Source organism: Felis catus, chromosome A1 (genome assembly GCF_018350175.1).
Source record: "Felis catus isolate Fca126 chromosome A1, F.catus_Fca126_mat1.0, whole genome shotgun sequence".
In the NCBI taxonomy this organism is placed as follows: Eukaryota; Metazoa; Chordata; class Mammalia; order Carnivora; family Felidae; genus Felis; species Felis catus.
Window position 1 is genome coordinate 123,890,926 of NC_058368.1, and position 21,226 is coordinate 123,912,151.

The 21,226-nt window shown below is 37.3% G+C and overlaps 1 protein-coding gene across 10 annotated transcripts in view; it reads right to left on the minus strand.

Annotated features, from left to right (window-relative positions):
- Positions 1-21,226, minus strand: part of SLC38A9 (solute carrier family 38 member 9) — an 84,115-nt gene that overhangs the window by 44,779 nt on the left and 18,110 nt on the right. For 4 of the 10 annotated variants that reach the window (XM_023256675.2, XM_003980967.5, XM_006927734.4 and 1 more), the window contains 2 exons: positions 4,357-4,489; positions 115-236 (listed from right to left, as the gene is read on the minus strand). In XM_023256675.2, the coding sequence (XP_023112443.1) occupies positions 115-236; positions 4,357-4,489 (255 nt within the window). Of the gene's footprint in view, positions 1-114; positions 237-4,356; positions 4,490-5,984; positions 6,037-6,171; positions 6,377-21,226 lie in introns of all 10 variants that reach the window. The other 6 variants (XM_045060740.1, XM_023256670.2, XM_045060739.1 and 3 more) reach the window with 3 other exon arrangements.

The window sequence follows — 21,226 nt, forward strand, 5'->3', positions numbered from 1 at the left end:
TAAAAATATGGAGTTTAACTATTCAAATATCTTAATTAAGACAAAAATTAAAATAACCAGTAATTTTCATTTATTTATAGTTTAAGTAATGCTCCAAAAATTAAGTTTACTCACATGGTTACTAAACTGGTGTTTTTACCATATCCTTCAGTGTAACTTTGGAGTTTATAAGCAGAACCCAATGGACTATATACATAGCACTCTTCTGGAGCTGGAACTACATGATCTGGAGCAATCTAGTAACAGAAGAAACACAGAGAAATGTTAGAACCAGTAAATGTGCAAAACAGGATATTTTCTATACATCAGATTACCTGACTCTAGACACATTTCTAAGTATCATGAACAAACACGTATTTCTGATTTATTAACATAAAAAATACTTTCCAAATATAGTAGATCTAAAGGAAAAGAGTTTCAAGAATATAATAAACCGTTCATGTGAAATGAGAATGAATTCTTAAAAATACACAACTGCCAAAATATTTTTCTCTTTATTTTCATTAGAAATAAAGAAGAGTCAGCAAAGACTGAGATTAAAGAATTCTAGATAGAGGAGATTTGGACCTTAGGTTAGGGGAATTTCAAGAGTCAAGTGGCCACTGAACTCCTCTGTGAGAGTGGTTTTACCAAAGAGGTGGGTAGGGAACTCAAATTATAAAGAATTGAAAGCCAAAAAATTAAAAACAGAACTACCCTATGACCCAGCAATTGCACTATTAGGTATTTATCCAAAGGATACAAAACTGCTGATTTGAGGGGTATGTGCACCCCAACGTTTATAGCAGTGCTATCAACAATAGCCAAATTACGAAAAGGGCCCAAATGTCCAGTGACTGATGAATGGATTAAAGAAGAGGCAGTGTACACACACACACACACACACACACACACACACACACACACACACACACTGGAATACTACTCTGTGATAAAAAAAAGAATGAAATCTTGCCATTTGCAACAATGTGGATGGGACTAGAGAGTATGCTAAGCGAAATAAGTCAATCATAGACAGATGTCGTATGATTTTACTCCTATGTGAAATTTGAGAAACACAATAGATAATCATGGGGAAGGGAAGGAAAAATAAGATAAAAATAGAGAGGGAGGCAAACCATAAAAGACTCTTAAATACAGAGAACAAACTGAGGGTTGCTGGAGAGGAGGTGGATGGGAGGATGGGGTGAATGGGTGATGGACATTAAGAAGGGCACTTGTTGGGATGAGCATTGGTTGTCATATGTAAGAGATCAATCACTGGGTTCTACTTCTGAAGTCAAGACTATACTGTATGTTAACTACCTTGAATTAAAAAAAAAAAAAGAATTGAGAGTCAATAGAAGATAAACAATGGAAAAATAAATATAGACCATTCTTTTAAATGCTTACTAAAGCATTTAAAAAGCAGAAGAAAAAAAAGGTGAGCTAACACAGCCTAAGGAAAGGCAAAGCAAGAATTCTTAAAGATGGAGTATGTAAGCAAGAGGGAAGGAGCTAAGAGAGTTTGAAAGCACACAGACGACTGAACAGATAATATATTTCCTATACACATAGCTCCCACCTTGCCCCCTCATACATATTTTCTGAATTCTACCTCCCTATGGAGGAAAGATATTACAGTACTCTGGTATAACTATGCCCATCTCCCTGAGAATAGCTCTTGAGAATATGCAGTCTTATATATAGTAGTACAGTAGTTAAAGACATAGGAGCTGTCTGGCATAAATCAACAATCTTTTATATTCAGCACCTAGTAAGTAAATTTACAACTTTGTGCTAGGTTTAGTGTTCAAGAAAAAAAATGCAGTCCACAACTTTAAGAAGCTTAAATTCCAGCTGGAAGATACATGAAGCAATCAGATAAGGCTATCAGAGATAAAAAAATATTAAGTGTGGGATACTATATGGAAGGAATGACAAAAAATTAACGGGGACTAGAATAATTGGGGAAGATGTCAAGGAGGTGATGGAACACTGGGCCTCAGTAGTAAGACAAGATATGGACTGGTGCAAAAAGAAAGTGTCGAATCATTCTCTATTTATGCATATGATTGGTGGTATCTTGTAGGAAAAGAATGTCTCAAATGTTATGCCTGGTGTGGCTTTGGAAACAACTACTTCCGAGAGATAAAAAGGCATATATGGAGGGGCACCTGGGTGGCTCAGTCTGTTAAGCATCCAACTCTTAATCTGAGGGTCATGAGTTCAAGCCCTGCATTTGGCTCTACACTGAGTATTAAGCCTACTTAAGAATGAAAAGGCATATATGGAAATGGGTTTGTTGCCTTCTCTTTTATCCTCATTCCTCCTGGGAATAAAAAAGAAAAAGGGGAAGGGCCATGCCTACATCAGTCAGGAGATAAACCATGACAGCAAAGGTCAGAAAAAGTGAAAATCAAAAGTTATAGGGGGCAGGATTACAAGCTAGAGAAGTTAAGAAGTTGCAAATTCTTGGGGTCCCTGGGTGACTCAGTTAAGCATCTGACTTCAGGTCAAGTCATGCTAACAGCTCAGAGCCTGGAGCCTGGAGCCTGGAGCCTGCAGCTTGCAGCCTGCATGGGATTCTGCGTCTCCCCTCTCTGCCCCTCCCCTACTCACGCTATATGTCTCTCTCTCTCCCTCAAAAATAAATAAACATTAAAAAAAAGAAAAAAAAAAAGAAGCTCCCAATTCTTAGGAATTACAGAAAAAATGGAGAATTGGATCCCACACTCTGATAGTAATCTAGGGCAGTGCTTTTTGAACTTGAATTTTCCTGTGATTGACACAGGGATATTGTTAAGCACAGATTATGATTCAGTAAATCTGGAGTAAAGAATAGGATTCTGTATTTTTAGTAAGTTCTCAGTGATGCCAATACTGCTGGCTTGTGCAGGCCCTGCTTTTATTAACAAGGATCTAGGAGATGTTGGCAGCCAAATAATTTTCTTCTCTTCCTGATTTTAGAATAAAAATATTAAGGTAAATGAGGAAATTTTCAGAAATAAAATGTTTAATTCTATAAAATCCTGACACTTACGGCTTCACATTGTTTTGCCCTTAAAAATCTTTTAAGAAAAATAATTTTGGAATTCTCAGAAAATGAGCACAGATGTATACATATATTCATTAAAAATGGTCATATCACACTGTTAACTTTTGATCCCTGTTGAGCACTGTTTATATACTTTGATTTAGAGTTATTTCACTGTCAGTTAACAAAAGGTATTCAATTTGGTGTACAATGCTGACTTAATTTCCAGGCAAGCAATGTTCATTCAGGCCTAGACTGGCCCAGTCAGTATCTCTGAACTTTGCTTCCACAAGCAGAGCCCCTAGGAGGTCTGAATTAGACCCAGAGATACTAGATTACTTCTACTCCACAGAGGGCTGAGATAATTCTGTTATAGAACTAAGACTTTACTGTAACTACTGATATAAATGCCTGGGGGAGGAAAAAGTGAAAAAATTGGGGGAAAAAATGACACCACTCAGAATATTTGGGATGTCCTTATTTTGGCTATACAAAAGGAGATCGTAATACCTCAGAAGGCTTTAGTGAGATATCTATGTTCAAGCGATATCCTAATCATTGCCCTTTAGTAAATATCTAAAATTTCCATTTTTCTTTAAGCTTTAAGTTTCCGAATATCTCATATATGATAATTCTCATAAGCAAACAAATTACTTCCAATATGTTTCTGATCCTAAAATAACAAGAGTCAATAACTATAGTCCATGGGTCAAATCTGGCCTTCAAACCAATTTTTTACAGCCCCTTTGCTAGGGATGGTTTTTATATTTATAATGGTCATAAAATAAAAGTGAAGAATATGTAACTGTATGTGGCCCACAAAGCCTAAAATGTTTAAAATCTGCTCTTTGACCTATGTATTTTATCTACAAAAGGACAGTGCTAAATAGTAAAAATATTATACATTTGCATGTATTTCAGTTTCCCATTCCTGCAGAAAATTTCTAAAAACATCTTTCCCTCGTAGCTTCAAACTTAAAAACTGAACAGACTAACCACACTTGTTATTATTTATGTTTTTAATCAATAACCTCAAGTATTTCAGAAGTAGTTTGTCCTCCAAAAAGCTCTTAGGACTGGGGACTAGCAGAATTTAATCCAACAAATCTCTTAGGCTATTATCAACACAGAGAGGTTGTTCCAAATCTCTAAGTTACGCTAGATAAGAATGAACTAGCCTGAGATGTAAGACATGTGTTAATTACTATCTTGACTTTCCATGAGGCCATCCTTGGAATATGGCCAGTAAAAAGTTCAATCACTGGGAGTCCCCCTGGTTTATGCTGTTCACTGTTCATTTCAATGTAACCTTAGACAATTAGCCATGTTTTTCCCCTTACCAGTGCCTTGTCTGCAGGAGCGGTGAGCCGGCTGTAGTAATGAATCCTCTTGTTCATGGCAGAGGCATGGTCACTAACCCTCTGAATGACATCATTCACATTGACGATGTTTGTGGGCTCTATATAGAAAGGCCTAGAGAAGGGAATATACATTTGACAAAGAACATTCAGCCAGAAATTCTGGAAGTCAGCCATTGAAGAAAATAACTTCTTGTCCCCCATTAGAAATGAGACGCACCACCACAAGACATTCACTTCTCACTTTTGGTGGGAAAAGAAAATTTTACAAAAGAAGCATTATCCAATCCACAGAATAAAGCTTTTGTCTCCTAATACTATCATAAACACTCTTTTCTACTCTTTAGGAATTTAGCAATAGAGGAGACATAACAGAAAGAGCTTCAATCAGTTATTAAAAATAAATATAGCGGCTGACAGTTTTCAACAATGAAATTTAGATCCACACAACTTTGAATATTCTCTCAAAAGGCTTTTGGCACTAAATCAGAGAAATTACTGACATAAATGTTCTTCTACTCAACAGTCTCTATTCCTTCTTTACGGGCCAATGTTACTTCCTATGACAAATAAAATACAGATAAGTGATCTCAACCATCTCCCTTGTGAAACTTATCCAAAGTACTGTCAAATGGAACATCAAGACACCAGAGATATTTTGCCTCATTCTACTTTTATTGGATTTCCGTAACAAATCCTATTATGTTATTATTTATGTGTATACTCCCTTCCCATAACTGTGTCCCAATTAACTGTAGATTCTGGTTTTCAATCATCATTTTCAGTCATTAACCCTGCCAGTTCCTAACAAAACTCCTTCCATTTGCTTTCTAAGCTTCCAGTAATGGACTCCAAAACAGAAAGACCAGGCAGAGTAGCATGAAAAGGACTGCTTTCCTCCACTGACTCTCAGATCCCTCAAAGTCACAAATGATACTGTGCCCCAAACTGCATGTACTATGCTATTTCAGATTACATACAGATCCAAGTAATGAAAGAAAAAAAACTAGATTTCTCTGGTTCCATATAACTCTTCTATATGTATAGTTCTGAAAGAAGCTTAAAATTTATGCTAGTCATTTGTGGAGACAGTTAATCTGGTCCTGTAGAATCACCTGAAAAACCAAGTGACTAAAATTTTAGTTTCTGCTATTTTTTCCAACTACTAGCTATAAGCGAAATCGTAGTATAGATGTTAAATTTAATCTTGTCTCTCTAGTTAGTATACAGAATCTCTGAATCTTCCTTTTGCTATTTACTCTCCACCACAGCACCTAAGTAGGACAGGTACTCTCCAATTCAATACACCAAATATCTTAAAGAAGAGCACTTACTAGAGCAAATAATATGGATATAGAGATCAACGTGACATTATATCTACACTAAGCCTATCATTACTAAGTGAACTAAGGGATGTCAATAAATATGAAGGGGATATAAAGAAAATGAAACAGTCAGAGGCTGAATAAACTATCCCTACTTGGTAGTCTGAGGTAACTACCAATCCTCCCAAAGCACTATTGTATTTTATATAATTTGCATATCTACTGCATCAGTAGTACTAAAAAGCAATGTAAAATATTTATGTCCAGGAAACAGTTTAATCATACCTGGGGTCACAATCTACAGAGCATTCATTTCTTGTTTTGTAAGAATGATATCCTGCAAAGTTCAAGAAAGAACTATAGCTTAAAGTCAACATAAAGGAGAGAATGCAACTAATCAAGGATTACTAAAAGAGACTAACAAGAATGGTAGTGATAGAAAAGTATAAATATTCTACTTGTAGCTTCTTACTCTGAAAATTCAGCGGTATTAATATCAACCACTAAATTGGCTTGAAGGCCTTGCTGAAAAGCAATCCAGGAAGTGCTACATTTTTTGGCTTCTGGCATCTAACAAAAGTGTTAACTGTACCAGTTTAGTTGGCTTGGGTACTCTGAGAGCAGAATGACTCTGAAAGTTTTTCTTTTCCGACAGTTTTCATCGAGATGCTGAGTGCCTGTTCAAACAAATATTTTGGAATCTTTTCAAAACAGATTCTCTTTAAAAATATCCAACTCAGCATATCTTAACTAAATTATTAGAAACATATGTTAAAGCTTCATCTGAGAGCAAAAAATATAAATTACATTTCTAAATTGAACTTTAGTTGGATCTGAAAACATTTTTAAAATTAGTATTATACACAGAACAGTATTAAGAATTAAATACTTTTGAAATTTGGGTTTTTTCTTTTGAACACGGTTTCACATGATTGCTCCCTATCAGTATTACTTCCCATTTGAAGTGTAGCTCAATTGTATCACAGCGAAAATAAATTATGATATTTCATGTAGAAGTTATATCTGTTTTACCTTATAAGTATTTATGGTTATGCTACAGAAAAAAGGTACCTTAAACATTCAGCAAAATTTTTAAAATATTTAGAAATGTGACTCAAAATCCCATATATTCATTTAACAAACTTATAAACAGAGAAATGTTATTTCTACCTAACACCTTTTCTAGGTTCAACTCCTTACATTCCTTAAAAACTTTTGGCTTTTAAATCTGTCTCCACCCTTCTACTGACCAGTTATACTCCTCTGAAAGTTAATAACAATTCCTTGACTTTTAAGGTTCATACTCAATGTGAAGACCTATGATTTAAAGCTGTTTGTTCCTTTATTCACATCTCCATGAAAGCTGAAGCCCTCCAACACCTGCCAAATTGGGGTAGTTTGTTAAAAAATGAAAAGGGAATCAAGTATTTAAAAATCTCAAGCAAATAAACATTCAAAATAATGAACCCACAGTACTTGTTTCTTCCTCCTTGGTAAAATGCTATGTCTGACAGGCAGATTTTCAATGAAGACAGAAAAGAAGTTAATCAAGCCACTGTACCTAGAAATTTCTTGCTGCTACAACAAAAATATTGGTAACCACCAACTTGCTGATGTGTTTCTCGCTTTCCCTGGTGCTTATACAACATCCTTTTTTACAAAAATCCTGCTCTACATTCCAGTTTCACTCAATATTACCAAAGGCTGAGCCTAAGGATCTTCTCTACTAGGGTTAATTATTTTGTACTGGTTCTCAAAATTTATTAAATATTATTTAAGTGCCAACCAAGCATAGTTAAGCATAGTTCTAAACATTTAATAATAATTAAGACATAGAAACTGAAGGATCATAATCTGCTGGAGGAGACAGGTAAGTAAGCAATCCCAGTCCAGGGGGAAAAAATAGAAAAAGAGACTGAGTGCTTATGAAAAACAGTGGGAGCAAGAAAGAGTGGACAGACTTGTGTGGTGTTGGGTACGTGCAGTGTACTGTGTGATCAAACAGAAGGAGAAGCTAACCCATGTCTGGCAGACCACTAAAGAAGTAACACCTGAGGTGAATCCTAAAAGATACAGAGGTAGACAGATAGGGGAAAAAGTAGGAAAGAAATAGTGTTTCCAAAAAATATGTAAGAACACGTAGAAAGAACAAGGAGAGAGAGCATGATGTGTTTTTGAAAACTGTAAGTAGTGGGAAAAGTGGTAATATATAAGGCAAACATGGGTCAGGACACAGAAGACCTCACATGCCAATGAAGGATATGATCCAAAAGGGAAGAACCCCCAGTCTCAGACTCTTCTGCTGATTCCTTCTCTAATTCCAACCCTCAAATATCAGAGTAACCCAGAGTTTAATCCAGTGGCATTTTTCTTCTCTATCTAGAGTCATGGCCTTGGTGGTCTCATCTAGTCACATAAATTTAAATATCATGCATATGCTGATGGCACTCAAACTATCTCCAGTCTGAATTTTTTTTTTTTTTTTTGAGAGAGAGAGGAAGCATGAGTGGAGCAGAGAGTCAGAGAGTGAGAGAGACAGAGAGAGACAGAGAGAGAGAGAGAGAGAGAGAGAGAGAGAGAGAGAGAATCTTAAGCAGAATCAAGCAGGGCTTGATCCCATTACTCTGGGATCATGAACTGAGCCAAAATTAAGAGTCAGACACTCAACTGACTTAGCCAAACTCTCCCACCCATTGCATCTCTTAGACTTCAATGCTTACCATACTAATCACACCAGCTTCTTCACAGTTCATGAAACACTATAAACAAACACCTGCTCCAGGATCTTTGTTAGTAATTTCAGGTAAAAACAAAGCCTCTGAAGGCCTTTCCCTAAATACCTTCATGGCTTCTTCTTTCAGGTCTTTCCTCACTTGTGGAATAAGGTATTTAGCTACCCTTGAGAGCATAGCTAAAATTTCAACCCAGTTCTTTACCCTTGTCATTTCATAGATCTTCTCTGCTTTACAAGATCTCCTTAGCATTTATACTCTCCAACACAATATATATTTATTTATTATTGGTAAATATATTTTATTGCCTCCAGTAAATTAAGATCCACAAGAAGAGGGACTTTTGTCAATTTGGTCACTCTTATATTCTCAGGGCATAGAATAGTACATGGCGTATTGTAAAAGCTCATTAGAGGGCACCTGGGTGGCTCTCATGATCTCACAGCTTGTGGGTTTGAGCCCCACGTTGGGCTCTGTGCTGACAGCTCAGACCCTAGAGCCTGCTTCGGATTCTGTGTCTTCCTCTCTCTCTCTGCCCCTCCTCCACTCACACTCTGTCTCTCTGTCTCAAAAAATAAACAAACATTAAAAAAAAATTAAAAGCTCATTAGAATACGATGAGTAAAGTATGGTGTAACACTTTACAAAAAAGTTTATTTTGAAATAATTTTTTCAGGTAAACTCTATCCCCAACGTGGGGCTCAAACTCATGATTCCAACATCAAGAGTCACACACTTACCAAGTGAGCCAGCCAAATGCCCCATTATTTTGAAATAAATTAGAGTCATATAGAAGTTAGAAATATAGTACAGAGGTATTCCCATTAACACTCCACTCAGGTTCTACAATGACATCTTATATAACCATACTACAACCATTGAAACTTGTATTACCTTTATAATCAGAAAAAAAGTGAATGAAAAATTATGGGGATAATGCTTTCAACTTTTCTGCACATTTAAAGTATTTAAAATAAAACTTGGGGGGAGAAATGATGGAGGGAGTAATCAAAGTATCAAATACTGTACAAAATGAGAAGCAACCTGTACAAAAATCAACTTAGGGTGTTAATCTGGTTAATTTGAGTTATCCTCAAACCAATTAAAAATTTTTCAAGACAGAATGATTGTGTCAAGTGCTACTGCAAAGACAAATGAGATGGGAACTGATCAATGAAATGACCACCAGTGACTTTGATATGAGTAGTCTCAGTGGAGTAGTAAGGGCAAAAGCCTGTCTAAATTGGGATCAAGAGAAAAACTGGATACGATGAGTATAAATAATCCTTGCAAAGAGTCTTCTGTAAAAAGGAACAAAAGAAATGGAGTGGTAGCTAAAGAGGTAAGTGTAAATAGTCTACAAAGTATAAAAAAAGCATAACAAACACAATCACCTGTAATCCCATGAATGGCTTCATTCTCTTGTAAGAAAACATGAGATTCCATTGTTATAATTTTAAAATTATAAATTGCTATAATTTTAAAATCTGACAATACCAAGCACTAGTAGGAGATAATGTAATGGAAACTGTTATACAATATAGTGGAAATGTAAACTGATAGAATTCCTGTAGAAAAGAGTTTGGCATTATCCAGTTAAGTTGAATATACACATACACCACTACCAGGCAAGTGCACTCCCAGGAATTTATCCTAGAGAAGTTCTTGCACATGTATGCTAAATACACATAGACTAATGTTTATAGGAATGTTATTTGTAAGATCTCCACACTGGAGACAACTCAAATGTCCAACAACAGTAGAATGTGTACATAAACTGCAGATACTCATAGAATGAAATGCCAGAAAGCACTGGAAAGAACTATTGTTACACACAACTTGGGTGAAAATTATAAACAAAAATTCCAAAATAATACATACAGTATGATCTCATTTACATGAAGTCTACAAAAATGTAAAACTGATTTCAGTATTTTAGGGATACAGAGACAATAAATAATGAAAAGTAGGGAAATGGTCACACAAATGGGAGAAGAGTGTTTACCTATAGAGGAAGGAAGAGTGTTTGGTGAAAGACATATGAGGAACATATGAGGTGCTGTTATATCTAGACCTTCGTGTTGGTTGTACAGGTATTGGCTTTACAATTATCTTTAAAATTGTGCTTAAGAGCTATACAGTCTTCTGTACACATATGTGATTAAAGACTTTAAAAACAGGTCTTTAACACATTTTTTCAAAATTTAGTAATGAGATCAAAAGGGACCATAACATCTTCTGTATCATACAGAAATTTACTGGTTATAGGAGTGCCTAGGTGGTTCGGTTGGTTAAGCATCTGAGTCTTGATTTGGACTCAGGTCATGATCTCACGGTTCCTGAGTTTGAGCCCCGCATCAGGCCCTGTGCTGCTAGCACAGAGCCTACTTAGGATTCTCTGTCTACCTCTCAAAAATAAATAATTAAACACACACACACAAAAAGATATTTATTGGTTATCTTTTGGCAAAATACCTTAAAGAGTGTCAAACTTAAATACAAGTTATCTACTTTTTGCTATAAAAAGTCAACTGTGGAAGAGGGCAGGAAGATGGCAGCGAAGGACAATGCTGGGCTCACCACGTCCTGCTGATCGCTTAGATTCCACCCACATCTGCCTAATTTACCCCGATAACCACCAGAAGACTAGCAGAACGGACTCTCTGGAGCCAAGTGTAGACTGAGAGGCCCACGGAAGGGGGTAGGAAGGGCGGAGAGGCGATGCGCGCTACACAGACTGGCGGGAGGGAGCCAGGACAGTGGAGGGGCAGCTAGCCCACCACGCACAGCAGAGCCCCCAAGTCTGGCTTGCAAAAGCAGAGGGGCTGGACGGAGTGTGTTCTGACAACCAGTGGGACTTAACATCTGGAATGTTGTTAAGTCAATAGCTCTGCTCAGAGAGCGGGAGGGAGAGTTGTTGAGCCCGGGAGGATGGAGCTCAGCTTGGTGGGGAACAAAGGCACTGGGAAGGGCCATCACCCTCACCCATCCCCCAGCCAAAATCCCAAAGGGAGCCAGTTCCTGTCACAGAACTTGCTTGCACCTTGCAAACACCCAATGCTGTGCTTCTGTGGATCCATCCCTCCAATGGGTCTGCCTCCCTCCCGGTGCCACAGGGCCCCTCCCTAAGCGGACCACCAAAGGCAAAGTGAGCTGACCCTGCCCCTCCAGCCCATGTGCCCCTTGCAGATCCACCCCGGCTAATACGTGAGATCCCATGGAAGCCGTACCACAAGACTAGTAGTGTGCAAGTAGCCTGAACAGAGGCCACACCACTCCACAGTGAGTCCTTCCCCTGGGAGAGGGGAAGATAAGGTACACACCAGTCTGACTGTGGCCCCAGCAGTGGGCTGGGGGCAGACATCAGGACTGACTGCGCCCCACCCACCAACACAAGTTACTCCAGACAGCACAGAGGAAGAGCCCTGCAGTTCCACGCCACACCAGGGACTATCCAAAATGACGAAACGGAGGAATTCTCCTCAAAAGAAACTCCAGGAAGTAGCAACAGCTAACGAATTGATCAAAAACGATTTAAGCAATATAAGATAAAATGACAGCAGAGAATCTATTTGTACAGAGATCAAGAGACTAAGAAACAGTCAGGAGGAGCTAAAAAATGCTATAAATGAGCTGCAAAATAAAATGTAGGCAACCACAGCTTGGATTGAAGAGGCAGAGGAGAAAATAGGCGAATTAGAAGATAAAATTATGGAAAAAGAAGAAGCTGAGAAAAAGAGAAATAAAAAAATCCAGGAGTATGAGGGGAGTCTTAGAGAACTAAGTGACATAATTAAGCGAAATAATGTATGCATAATTGGGATTCCAGAGGAGGAAGAGAGAGGGAAAGGTGCTTAAGGTGTACTTGAAGAAATCATAGCTGAGAACTTCCCTGATCTGGGGAAGGAAAAAGGCATTGAAATCCAAGAGGCACAGAGAACTCCCTTCAGATGCAACCTGAATCGATCTTTTGCACAACATATCATAGTGAAACAGGCAAAATATAAGGATAAAGAGAAAATTGTGAAAACAGCTAGGGATAAATATGCTCTAACATTTAAAGGGAGATCATTAAGACTCATGACGGATATGTCTACTGAAATTTGGAAGGCCAGAAAGGAATGGCAGGAAATCTTCAATGTGATGAACAGAAAAAATATGCAGCCGAGAATCTTTTATCCAGCAAGTCGGTCATTTAGAATAGAAGGAGAGATAAAGGTCTTCCCAAACAAACAAAAACTGAAGGAATTCAGCACCACTAAATCAGCCCTACAAGAGTTCCTAGAGGGGATCCTGTGAGACAAAGTACCAGAGACATCACTGCAAGCATGAAACCTACAGACATCACAATGACTCTAAACCCATATCTTTCAATAACAACACTGAATGTAAATGGACTAAATGCTCCAACCAAAAGACATAGATATCAGAATGGATAAAAAAAAAAACAAGACCCATCTATTTGCTGTCTACAAGAGACTCATTTTAGACCTGAGAACACCTTCAGATTGAAAGTGAGGGGATGGAGAACTATCTATCATGCTTCTGGAAGTCCAAAGAATGCTGGACTAGCCATACTTATATCAGACAAACTAGACTTCAAATTAAAGGCTGTAACAAGAGATGAAGAAGGGCATTATATAATAATTACAGGGTCAATCCATCAGGATGAGCTAACATTATAAACGTCTATGTGCCGAATACGGGAGCCCCCAAATATATAAAACAATTAATCACAAACATAAGCAACCTTATTGATAAGAATGTGGTAATTGCAGGGGACTTTAATACTCCACTTACAACATTGGATAGATCATCTAGACACAGGATCAATAAAGAAACAAGGGCCCTGAATGATACACTGGATCACATGGACTTGACAGATATATTGAGAACTCTGCATCCCAAAGCAACAGATATACTTTCTTCTCGAGTGCACATGGAACCTTCTCCAAGATAGATCACATACTGGGTCACAAAACAGCCCTTCATAAGTATACAAGAATTGAGATCATACCATGCATACTTTCAGACCACAATGCTATGAAGCTTGAAATCAACCACAGGAAAAAGTCTGGAAAACCTCCAAAAGCATGGAGGTTGAAGAACACCCTACTAAAGAATGAATGGATCAACCAGGTAATTAGAGAAGAAATTAAAAAATATATGGAAACAAATGAAAATGAAAATAAAACAATCCAAACGTTTTGGGATGCAGCGAAGGCAGTCCTAAGAGGAAAATACATTGCAATCCAGGCCTATCTCAAGAAACAAGAAAAATCCCAAATACAAAATCTAACAGCACACCTAAAGGAAATAGAAGCAAAACAGCAAAGACACCCCAAATCCAGCAGAAGAAGAGAAATAATAAAGATTAGAGCAGAAATAAACAATATAGAATCTAAAAAAAACTGTAGAACAGATCAATGAAACCAAGAGTTGGTTTTTTGAAAAAATAAACAAAATTGACAAACCTTTAGCCAGGCTTCTCAAAAAGAAAAGGGAGATGACCCAAATAGATAAAATCATGAATGAAAATGGAATTATTACAACCAATCCCTCAGAAATAATCAGGGAATACTATGAAAAATTATACGCCAACAAACTGGACAACCTGGAAGAAATGGACAAATTCCTAACCACCCACACACTTCCAAAACCCAAACAGGAAGAAATAGAAAGCTTGAACAGACCCATAACCAGTGAAGAAATTGAATCAGTTATCAAAAATCTCCCAACAAATAAGAGTCCAGTCCCAGATGGCTTCCCAGGGGAATTTACCAGACATTTAAAGCAGAGATAACACCTATCCTTCTCAAGCTATTCCAAAAAATAAGAAGGGAAGGAAAACTTCCAGACTCATCCAGACAGAATTAGTTTGATTCCTAAACCAGACAGAGACCCAGTAAAAAAAGAGAACTACAGGCCAACATCCCTGATGAATATGGATGCAAAAATTCTCAATAAGATACTACCAAATCTAATTCAAAAGCATATAAAAAGAATTATTCACCATGATCAAGTGGGATTCATTCCTGGGCTACAGGGCTGGTTCAACATTCGCAAATCAATCAACGTGATACATCACATTAATAAAAGAAAAGAGAAGAACCATATGATCCTGTCAGTCGATGCACAAAAAGCATTTGACAAAATTCAGCATCCTTCTTAATAAAAACCCTCGAGAAAGTCGGGATAGAAGGAACATACTTAAACATCATAAAAGCCATTTATAAGAAGCCCACAGCTAACATCATCCTCAGTGGGGAAAAACAGCTTTCTTCCTGAGATCAGGAACACAAAAGGGATGTACACTCTCACTGCTGTTGTTTAACATAGTGTTGGAGGTTCTAGCATCAGCAGTCAGACAACGAATGGAAATCAAAGGTATCAAAATTGGCAAAGATGAAGTCAAGCTTTCACTTTTTGCAGATGACATGATACTATACATGGAAAATCCGACAGACTCCACCAAGTCTGCTAGAACTGATACATGAATTTAGCAAAGTTGCAGGATACAAAATCAATGTACAGAAATCAGTTGCATTCTTATACACTAATAATGAAGCAACAGAAAGACAAATAAAGAAACTGATCCCATTCACAATTGCACCAAGAAGCATAAAATACCTAGGAATAAACCTAACCAAAGATGTACAAGACCTGTATGCTGAAAACTATAGAAAGCTTATGAAGGAAATTGAAGAAGATATAAAGAAATGGAAAGACATTCTGTGTTCATGGATTGAAAGAATAAATATTGTCAAAATGTCAATATACTACCCAAAGCTATCTACACATTCAATGCAATCCCAATCAAAATTGCACCAGCATTCTTCTCGAAACTACAACAAGCAATCCTAAAATTCATATGGAACCACAAAAGGCCCCAAATAGCCAAAGTCATTTTGAAGAAGAAGACCAAAGCAGGAGGCATCACAATCCCAGACTTTAGCCTCTACTACAAAGCTGTCATCATCAAGACACCATGGTATTGGCACAAAAGCAGACACATAGACCAATGGAATAGAATAGAAACCCCAGAACTAGACCCACAAACGTATGGCCAACTCATCTTTGACAAAGCAGGAAAGAACATCCAATGGAAAAGAGACAGTCTTTTTAACAAATGGTGCTGGGAGAACTGGACAGCAACATGCAGAAGGTTGAAACTAGACCACTTTCTCACACCATTCACAAAAATAAACTCAAAATGGATAAAGGACCTGAATGTGAGACAGGAAACCATCAAAACCTTAGAGGAGAAAGCAGGAAAAGACCTCTCTGACCTCAGCCCTAGCAATCTCTTACTCGACACATCCCCAAAGGCAAGGGAATTAAAAGCAAAAGTGAATTACTGGGACCTTATGAAGACAAAAAGCTTCTGCACAGCAAAGGAAACAACCAACAAAACTAAAAGGCAACCAACGGAATGGGAAAAGATATTTGCAAATGACATATCGGACAAAGGGCTAGTATCCAAAATCTACAAAATCTATAAAGAGCTCACCAAACTCCACACCCGAAAAACAAATAACCCAGTGAAGAAATGGGCAGAAAACATGAAAAGACACTTCTCTAAAGAAGACATCCGGATGGCCAACAGGCACATGAAAAGATGTTCAACGTCGCTCCTCATCAGGGAAATACAAATCAAAACCACACTCAGATATCACCTCACGCCAGTCAGAGTGGCCAAAATGAACAAATCAGGAGACTATAGATGCTGGAGAGGATGTGGAGAAACGGGAACCCTCTTGCACTGTTGGTGGGAATGCAAAGTGGTGCAGCCGCTCTGGAAAGCAGTGTGGAGGTTCCTCAGAAAATTAAAAATAGACCTGCCCTATGACCCAGCAATAGCACTGCTAGGAATTACCCAAGAGATACAGGAGTACTGATGCATAGGGGCACTTGTACCCCAATGTTTATAGCAGCACTCTCAACAATAGCCAAATTATGGAAAGAGCCTAAATGTCCATCAACTGATGAATGGATAAAGAAATTGTGGTTTATATACACAATGGAGTACTACAGGGCAATGAGAAAGAATGAAATATGGCCTTTTGTAGCAACGTGGATGCAACTGGAGAGTGTGATGCTAAGTGAAATAAGCCATACAGAGAAAGATACCATATGGTTTCACTCTTATGTTGATCCTGAGAAACTTAACAGAAACCCATGGGGGAGGGGAAAGAAAAAAAAGAAAAAAAAGAGGTTAGAGTGGGAGAGAGAGCCAAAGCATAAGAGACTGTTAAAAACTGAGAACAAACTGAGGGTTGATGGGTGGTGGGAGGGATGGAGGGTAGGTGATGGGCATTGAAGAGGGCACCTTTTGGGATGAGCACTGGGTGTTGTATGGAAGCTAATTTGACAATAAATTTCATATAATAATAATAAAAAAAAACAATAGCTAAATTATAGAAAGAGCCTAAATGTCCATCAACTGATGAATGGATAAAGAAATTATGGTTTATGTACACAATGGAATACTACATGGCAATGAGAAAGAATGAAATATGGCCCTTTGTAGCAACATGGATGGAACTGGACAGTGTTATGCTAAGTGAAATAAGTCATACAGAGAAGGACAGATTCCATGTTTTCACTCCTATGTGGATCCTGAGAAACTTAACAGAAGATCATGGGGGAGGGGAAGAAAACAAATGGTTAGAGAGGGAGGGAGCCAAAACATAATAGACTCCTAAAAACTGAGAACAATTTGAGGGTTTATGGGGGGTGGGAGGGAGGGGCGGGTGGGTGATGGGTATTGAGGGCACCTGTTGGGATGAGCACTGGGTGTTGTATGGAAACTAATTTGACAATAAATTTCATAATTAAAAAAAAAAGTCAATTGTGCCAAATTTGTTAATTCCTATTGTGATGGTAAGTTGCTATCAACAGCATGCTACATAGGTACAGAGCATATATTAAAAACCAAAAAGGCCTTGTGATGCTTGGGTGGCTCGATCAGTTAAGCATCCGACTTTGGTTCAGGTCATGACCTCGTGGTTTGTGAGCTGGAGCCCCACATCCGGCTCTGTGCTAACAGCTGAGAGCTTGCAGCCTGCTTCAAATTCTGTGTCTCCCTCTTTCTTTGCCCTTCCCCTACTCACACTGTGTCTCTCTCTCAAAAATAAATAAACATTAAAAAAATTATAGAAACCAAAAAGCCCTCACATACTTAATCTATCTCCCTTCAAGGCACAGATGATATTTTGACAATGACTGAGAAAGTAGTTTTGCTTTTTAAAAATTCACATTGAACACAGAATATTCTGATAATGGATGTTTAGAAATTTTTCCATTTGTTACATGATTGTATTGCTGAAAATGATGTCTGTCACCAATAAAAATTCATACCTGTAATTTTACATACATGGATGAAAATTTTTTAATATTTAAAAACTTCCAAAGTATGTAAATGGTCTTTAAGTCTGTTATTAAACATAAAACAGTCAAAATAATAATTTTAATAATGGAGCAAATGACAACACTAGTTAGTATCTTTGTATTTCATGTAATACAAGTGTCAATCAGTATTTTCACTAAAATGTTTATAGAGTACAAAATGTTTAAAAATCAGTGAAGTTAAACATTCAAAATATTTCAAATATGGAAATTTGCAAATATAAATCTTCAAATAAAACATAAGTTTATAACACTTTTTTTTAAGTTTATTTATTTATTTTGAAAGAGAGAGAGAGAACAAGTGGAGGAGTGGCAGAAAGAGAGGGGGACAGAGGATCCAAAGCAAGCTCTTTGCTGACAGCAGAGAGCCTGATGCAGGGCTCGAACTCACAAACCGTGAGATCATGACCTGAACCGAAGTCAGACACTTAACCGAGTGAATGACCGAGTCAGGTTTTTTTATATGAAATCTTTTTTATAAGCTTTATAAAAAGCTATAAAAGTTGATGAACTTTTTAATAAACATTTAAAAAAGTTATAATTCTAAAGTAAATTATTAGATAAGACTATATCTAATGTTTCTTTCCCCTTTGCTTCCTTGTACCCTGGTTACTTTCCAAACAGACACTTCTGAAAAAACTGGTCCAGAAGAACTTCAAGACCTTCCTGAAATATTTAGTGCCCCTTAAATGGAGTGTTCAGACTAGGTGGGCAGCTCCTCCACTCTGGCCAGAAGCTACGGAGTTGTAGCAGTTTTGATTTCTCCCACTTAACTTGGTAGGGATAGTTCTGTCTATTAAGTTCTCCCCTTCCCCAGCAGAGAGATTAGCCACCTCTGAAGATGCAACTGTCTTCCCCCCACCTTCTCCAGGTGTGTATATGTTGGGGAGTAAATGCTAGAACTGAGCTGAAAGTAGAGCCAGAATGATGTAAGAAATGAAGGAGGAGAGAGTGGGGGATAATTTGGAGAGAGAACCAAAAAAGGGGAACAAAACTACTGGTTGTTTTCAAATTAACAGTATTAAAAAAACACTAGTATTTTGGACTTTAAAAATAGCATGGGATACTAGAATATACAAAATAGCACTGCAATCACTCAATGTAAGAATTGAGTGACATCAGGGAGGATGAAAATCTACCAAGTAAATTTCAACAAAAACTTCCACATAATTGCTGGATGAGACACAAATAAACTTCAAATCAGTTTGAATTACTGTGTAGCAAAATACTATAAAATATTTTAAAGTAATAGAGCACATTCACTTATTATTGATAATACACATAAGTTTTAATATACTGTTCATAAATAAAATTTAATTATCAAGATTATATCTTATAATTTCATGTTTTATAATGTACATAATAACGTTCAGAACTATAAGTACATACTTTGCAAATGAATACCCACACGTATGTACACACATACACATATTCAGTCCCATCATTTTTAGATTATTTTATTTTTTAACTGATAAGGGTGGTATGATGAAAAAATCAAATGTTAATTAACCCCTGGTTGAAAGTTATGGGTTCCTTATTTTAGAATTCTAAGCTTTATTTAGCTGTAAGAACTTCATCAATACCATATGGACACAGAACTTCACCTGAATATTAATTCTCAGGCCTGTGTATCTTAATTAAATATGGTTCTGCTAAGAATGAATTTCAAAATTCTTGAATTCAATGCAATTCAAGCTTTCACACTTTGGTTTAAGAGAATCTGTAAATTGTTTTAATTCTACTGTCCTAAAAACAATTCTTTTAGGGCCACAAAATGAGCAGTAACAGCAATGTGAGGGTTTTTGTTTGTTTTTAGTATCAGCACTGAATTGAGGCTAAAAGAATTTAAAAAAATTTCAAGTTAGAAGCACTTGTATATAAATACTAATATATAGTTCTTCAATTTTTCTCTAGGTTGAAGTAAAACAGTAACACCACCACACTCCATCCTTTCTTCTACTTAGAAAAAGCAGACCCAAAGGGAACATGGTGAGTAACTTCAACAAAGAAAGATTAGGAATATGGGGAATCTGGTTTTCAGTCTGTTAAGTCTGTTAACAATTCTCTAGTTGTATACCTGCAATTGGTTTCATCACTTTTGCAGTAATTATACCATTGCGCTAAATGTCTTTTGACCATATACTTGGATACGTTAAAAATACTGAATAGACAGAGAAAGATGCCAATCCAATTCTTCACACCCTTTCCTCCCAATAAGACCTACTTGGACTTGACGCTAATGAGCACCAGTCAAACCAACTGGGATACTTCTTTCTTCAGGCTTCTCCAAATAACGTTAATGAGGGAGGAAGGGAAGAAAATAAAGCAGAACTAACTCCAAGGTGACAAATAGCAAGATCAGATACAACATATAGATCTAGGGAAAACAGAAAGATCTAGGAAAAGAAGTGGAAGCAAATCATGTAAGCAGATAGGGATACAACAGAGAAGTTGAGCAAACAAAGACATTTGGAAAAAGAGGAAGGAGGAAAAAATATATAAGAACAAATATTTCAGAGAATAAAAGGATTCCGATGGGACTAGAAATAAGATCTCATTTAAAGCATTTCTAGCTTAAATAGCATTCTCTGTAAGCATTTAGCAAAAAAGTGTTCCAGTGGGGGAAAAAAATAGTGGAGCATAGGGCGAAGGGTGAGAGAAGTGGACTGAAGAGGGAAAGGAGAGGGAAGAGAGTAGGAGGAAACAGAAGGAAGAGAGGGAGAGTATAGAAAGTAGTGCTACAACCAGCATGTTGGCCATCTGCTCTATGCTTCTGCTAAATCCCTTGTCCCATCTACTTAACACAGATGGCACGTTCCTCAAAATGTAATTTATGCAGGTCTGGAAACCAATCTTCCTGGGAAAACTACTTTTCTACCTTTTGTTGTACATCTCCATAATCCCAAACTATGAAACTACTAAGGCTCAGTAACCACTTCCAATCACTATTATTGGGCCAGGATCTACCCTTACAAATAAACTCCTCACTTTGCTTTGTCAGTCCTTCTCTCCCCTAAAACCACAATTATTGCTATTCAGTATTATTGACAGATGAAACAGAAAGAGGCTAGCTTACATGTGTGCAAACTAGTTCACATTCTAAAAATCCAGGGGCCATAGCAACATGTATTGTAAGACATCAGGAATGTTGCTTATTTTATTTTTTTAATTTTTAAAATGTTTTTATATTTTAATTTTTGAGAGAGAGAGAGAGAGAGAGAGACAGACAGAGACAAAGCTTGAGCAGGGGAGGGGCACAGAGAGAAGGAGACAGAATCTGAAACAAGCTCCATGCTCCAAGCTATCAGCACAGAGCCCCACACAGGGCTTCAACCAGTGAACTACAGGATCATGACCTGAGCTATAGTTGGACGCTTAACTGACTGA